Source organism: Opisthorchis viverrini (assembly GCF_000715545.1).
Source record: "Opisthorchis viverrini unplaced genomic scaffold opera_v5_4, whole genome shotgun sequence".
In the NCBI taxonomy this organism is placed as follows: domain Eukaryota; kingdom Metazoa; phylum Platyhelminthes; class Trematoda; order Opisthorchiida; family Opisthorchiidae; genus Opisthorchis; species Opisthorchis viverrini.
In genome coordinates, this window is record NW_008751660.1 from 5,126,443 (window position 1) to 5,132,442 (window position 6,000).

Below are 6,000 nucleotides of genomic sequence, written 5' to 3' on the forward strand. Positions count from 1 at the left end.
ATTAGACAAAGCAGATGTGCGTAACAGGAGACCGTTGCTTAGGAAACATTTTGTATATTTTAACTGTCAGATACTCACTTTCCGTTTGATTTTGGTTACTAGTTTGGTTACGATACTTGGATACACCCGATAAAGGACGGAGTGAAATGATGTTGCAATGTGAAAATGCGTTTATTCACCCCAAGAAACTGAAATGAATAGATGGTCATCAATAGGCAAACAGATGAATTGCTCAGTGCATGGCAGTTTGGTAAAGCCACAATGGAGCATTTGAATAGCGATAAGATGCGAGCGTCCAGTGTGGGCAGATGGAACACGGTTCACGTAAGTTCTTGATGTCTGCTTACATAACAAGGCTGTCTGGTTGACTGTAGACAGTTAGCACTAAAAACCCGCTGGAATTGACGGCATTTTTGTCAAAAACTTACTCATGTTCTGCGGTTATAGCCTCCAACAGAGTTAGCTACATCTTACCTCGTTGTTCAGCTAAATTTGACGTCGGATTTTTACCACAAAAATCCACGCACAAGATTTATTATCAAACAGCGCATCAATGTTTTACACTTTTCTTGCACGCTTCTCTACCAAAAAAACTGACCCCGGATTATAAGAACCTCTACGCCGTGGTTAGAATGCCGATACAACAGAGCTTCTGTAGAAATTTATTCCATGGAGTAAAGACACAAAACGCTCCCACATATGAAAAATTTGTAAGACTGAACTCGACTGTATACTGAAGTGGTCACACCATTTCTGGAATCCTGAATGCGCGCATAGACTGGAAATGGTAAATTCATCAACCTTACGTCCAATATTTCCCTCAGAGCTGTTGTGTCTTCAATAACTTTTTTGAAACTTTTGTCCTTCTGGAGCTTTTTAAGCTTTATTAGAAGCTTTCTAGACAAAAACTAATGGCGCAGTAACGCTTCCTGACATTCAAAAGCCAAGGCTGTTTACTTGAGGAAAAAAGCAGCAAATCTTGTTGTAAATTATTTTAATTCTCGTTGGGAGTTTGCAAGCGATCCTGTTCAAAAGCAACAATATATGTACCTCGGTCATATGGACCTTGTAAAATGGAACCTTTCTACCAGAAGTTGAATAACTGATCCTTCGTACAAGTACTACATATTGTCTAAATAAATATTCAGATTACATAAGCCATAACTAACGAAAAATTTGGAATGATATACAAAACTTTTAATCCAGGTCAATGCGCGGTGACCCGGAGGATTGTTATCTGACCCAGCGAAACCAATTGGTGGTACTGTTGACTTAAAATTGTATGCAGGATAGTGAAACGTGCGTTTTGGCAGCGTGTACTTACTGGCTTACTGTTAGCCAATTTCTCAACTTACGGGAGTTCACAGAAGGATATGTTGATAGAATAAATATTTTGCCGCGCGCTAGCAATAATTTTTCAGGAATTTCCTGGATACAAACCAATAATTGCTTGTAACTAAGCCGAAGTATCTGAAACGTTTGACTTCTAAACGAAGCGTTTATTAAGCTTAAAAGTTAAGAACCGGATATTTTACCACAGTGAGTAAAGTAAAGATTACGTTGATCTTCAATCTAACTTTAATCCATTTTGTACATCCATGATAGACAAGAAAGTATAGTTTCCTCAGGTTATAACCTTTAGACGGTTTAGACAAAGGTAAACATTGTGGTCTGTCAGTCACAGCCAGAGAAAAAGTCGATAGTGTTAGAAACCTGCACAATCATGGAAAACTGTTTCTAATCTAATCGCCTGGCACTGAATACTTCTAAATCCCAGTTTGCAGTGTCTTCAAACCTTCAGCTATTTGAAGCTTGGATGTATGTGAGAAGAGACCGATAGTCTGTTCTACCAGCCTATTATAAACATATGCACGTTTTGCATTGGAAATATCGTGGCTTAAAAGAAGAGGTGTACGTCTTAATGGCTAGTAAAAACTAATTTATAGCTAAGAATGGCAGTGCATTTTTCAAACTCATTCAAGACTTCTTCCAAATAAAACAAATTTATTTGTTTTAAACTAGACAAAAATGATAGTAAAACTCAGTTAGGTAACAAAAACGTTGATGCAAGCCGTATACAAGAAAATGACTATCAGCTATAACTTTTGCCTCCCATGTTTTACTGCTTCATTAGCACAAGCGTTCACTTCAAAAACGTCTTTTTGAAAATAAAAATACCAGAGAATTAAGCCTGCTATGTGCTAATACCAGTCATTATATTAGTATACAATTGTGCTATAGACTGCACAATTGAATTTATAATGCCATTTATTTCAAAACACTACCATCAAAACTGCTAGGTAGAGGAATGCGACCTTTCTCAGCATTACAAAACTTCTATGTATCTGAGCTGTCTACCTCTTTGCGAATAACGAAAAACGTCCGATTATGGACAAACTTGACTGGGGAAATCAACAAATGCCAAAGTTCTCAAAAGAAGTGCCTCAATAACAGGATGGCAGTGACTGTGTTGGATGTTTTCCAGTTTTGGCTATTTTGCATACAAAAATACTGCAGTACTGTTACATCAAAGCTGTAATAAACTTTTCTACTGTAATTTTGTTATGCAAGTAGAGTCAATTTATTACGGAAAGCGGAGGAGCACCTTGTGGCTGCTTTCTCCTTACTGAAAGTTATCACTAACGCACACATCAGAACTTCTAAGAATTCTGAAACTGTGACCCTTTCGCCAGTGATTTTGATGCCTGACCGTTTGCTTGCGAGTGGCTGATCAAATTAACTAAAGAACGTAGATTGGACGCTAACCAGCGCACTTGGCTCTAAACCTGATGAAATGGGAAAACTCATTTAGTCAGTATTATCATGGATGCGGGCAATAAAACAGCCCACGCGATGGCAAAGTGAGATTGCAAAACTCCATGTACAGAATCCCCTAAAAATGAAGCATCTATACGGTTATGATGAAGCTTGCCAACCTTAGCTGACCAACGCAGATCAGGCCGGTAATCTCACCAGATTGTCTGTCCTCAAGGTGTCTCAAGCAGTGTGAGCGTACAAAATTAATTCGAAATCAAGTAAGGCCTAGTTAGAACTACTCGATCTCAGGCAATTTTAGCTTCATTCGTTAATCGTATTTAGATGAACAGAAGATTTACTATTATATCCTTAGCATGACTCACTAATAAGAAACACACAAAATTACTTCAGTTCTGTGGACAAGTGCCTAAGAAGCTAGTTTAACAGATGACCTGGATGAAAGCCAAGTGTACAATCTGATAAAGGTTGAGAGAAAACAGCGAACAAAAATGACTTCTTTATTTGTATATTGTTATAAACTGGAAACCTAATAAGCCTTAATTAGTATACATCAATTAAACTAGTTATCATCACGCATTGCGAACTAAATTAGTGTCTCCCCTGGTTTATAAAACCATCTTTCATCCACAGGCTATAAGGAGGTTTGGTATTCCACGTAAACCCATAAGTGCTCCAAAGCATCGGCAAAGCAAAAATTGAAGTTGTTGCTTGTGCTTATGTGATTTTGCGTAACCTCTACTTCTTTGAGTTTGTTTATGTGAAAGAAGGTAAGCGAATCGTGACAGCTTTGACTACTGGGGTCATGGTTTCCTGAGATATCATGGGATTCAGACTAAACCTTTGTTGCTACAAAGTATGGTAACTTGACAGTAGTCATGTCCAGCGGATCCAAAAGAAAAAACGTGGTGACTATGAAACTTCTAGTGGCCATTTTGGTTTTCACAAGAAAAGTCAACAGCACATTGGAATAGCTCCGCAGTTGAACAACCTAGTGGGATGGGGAGTTGCAGTTTCTCACAAAAGAGGTTTTATGCAAGCGATTAGCTGTTGATGAAAATTGCCTTAAAATTGTTACCATAAAAGATACAAATACTCTGCGTCTGCTGCAAGCACAACGCCATAAACCGTTCTACTAGGAGACGGTACATAGCTATTAATTAATCGAACTGTGCTCACTGCACTGACGAGTGGCTAGTATCGTTGACAGCTTCACACGTACTTCTCAGTTAACCTCATTTAAAGCGCCACAGGAATCATTTCGTGACTTATCTGTGTTACCAACATCTGCAATAACACCTAAACTTCTTCAAGCAACGCATGGCATATATTGTCGTGAGAAATACGTAAGGAGCAAAGTCAGAAATCACCCAATGAACACTGCTAAAACATTTGTCCCTGACAGGAAAACATTTGATCAACTTCTCTCAAATGCTTTTGGCGTCAACTCTGTACCCCCTTGGTAAAAAAACAATAAAGCCCTCTTCAAAAGTTAACTTGAAAGCCTATTCTGAAAAACTGTCCGAAAACTCTTTAATGACAAGAGATGGTCAACACATGGCTGTCCCAGAGAATTATGAGAGCAATTAGGCCAAAAGCTTTCGTTGGCTAGCAAAATGATACCCAATACTTCAAACTTCAACCGTCGTGTACATAAAGGCAGGCTTATTGAGCAATGAAAAACCTTAATTACTACCGGTACTAATCTACTTTGAGTGCCACGTGGATATTCACCTACTGCATATCACATCTTCCACTACACAAGTTCTAGGCCAAATATCACTGTAGTACATTCCTTTAGGCACTGCGTTTCTCATTATTATCTCAAAGTAAACTGGCTGCTTGTTGGCAGAGACGATTAGATAAAAAATAGCGTTGAAGGAGCCTTGGTTGCTTGAAGAACATATCTATGTCCGTTACATTGTGTCTTTAAAAATAGAAAGTTAATCGTTGTACTTACCGCTTCTAGGACTCATATGTATGAGCTATTGTTTTGTTGACCATTGACTGTTGGTTCGTCTATGAAAAGCAGTCGGTTTTGACCTGTGTTCGTCCCATCATAGCGATCGGTTCAAACTTTCTGAGCTCTTAGTTTCAGTAACCCCTCAGCTATTGTAAATTGCCGATCAAGAAGGCGATTGACTCACAGTTAACACGGAAGTTTTTATAAGGTTTAAATATGGCTTAATAAACACACCCTCGTCAGTCGGATGAATAGTTCCCGAGGATCAGATATACTCATGAGTCACTAGCTATGTATTACCAACCTTTGAGTGCTTCCTGAGGACCAGCTTCTGAATTCGCATATCTTGAACTCGTTCGCTTGCTGTTTTGCACGCTTCGTTGAACACGTTTTCCAGTTGTCCAAGATAGGCTGCATCTGTTGGGATAAGTATTACTTTCAGCCTCTCCAATTCATGGTTCAAGCTAATCAGGCGTGCTTCCACTTTGTCAAGGCCAGATTCGATTCCCTTTATTGAGTTGGCAATTGAGGATAAGTCGTAAGTGTCCACTTCTCTTGAGCGCTTTTGAAGATCTTCTAAAACGTCCCATAACTTGAAATGAAAACTAAACACTGATAAAAACGCACCTCTTCCATTAGTTTAAAATAAGAGAAGCATGACACAACGAAAAAGGTTCGCTTGTTCAACCGGTCGATATAGCTCTGCACCATGAAATCTAGCTCAGTCAGCTCGTTGCTGGGAGAGGTCTGTTTACGAAATTCGCAAAGGAGAGCAAAGTCTTCAAGGGCTTTCTATTTAACATAAATTAAAATCGAGTTAATTTACCATGCACTTGAACTCAAATTGTTCATGTGCTTTCCTGATTGCGACCGCCTCAGTGAAGTTGTAAGGCTTAGAATTCTGTGAAATCAGCAACTTTTCGCCGGGTCCTGAGATCCATTCTCTGATCTATTTGGAATAATTGGTCAGACGTTTCACTGGGAATTACTGCATGTATTTTTTCTGAAATCTCTGCATATTCTATGGTTCTACTTTCTTTGTTTACAGTCCTCGGGGTTGATACACCGTCCTCATCCATGCCACAACCGCTGACACCTGAGTATAACTTTCGTGAATATCACGAGCTAATCGGGAAATCAAAGAACTGTGTTTACATTTTCATATTAGCCGCCCCGAACGGCCTTGAGGAGTGCAGCTGCGTTAGTATGCCTCCTGTATTTCAGATTTTCTCACGGATTCACGGATTGATACTCAGGATTGA

At 39.1% G+C, this 6,000-nt stretch overlaps 1 protein-coding gene across 1 annotated transcript in view; it reads right to left on the bottom strand.

The window, feature by feature from the left end:
- T265_00479 (hypothetical protein) overlaps positions 1-6,000 on the bottom strand; it is a gene marked incomplete at both ends in the record, with an annotated part of 72,182 nt that overhangs the window by 61,854 nt on the left and 4,328 nt on the right. Inside the window, one exon of the mRNA XM_009164252.1 lies at positions 5,043-5,314. Within this exon, the coding sequence (XP_009162516.1) occupies positions 5,043-5,314 (272 nt within the window). The remainder of the gene's footprint in view (positions 1-5,042; positions 5,315-6,000) is intronic.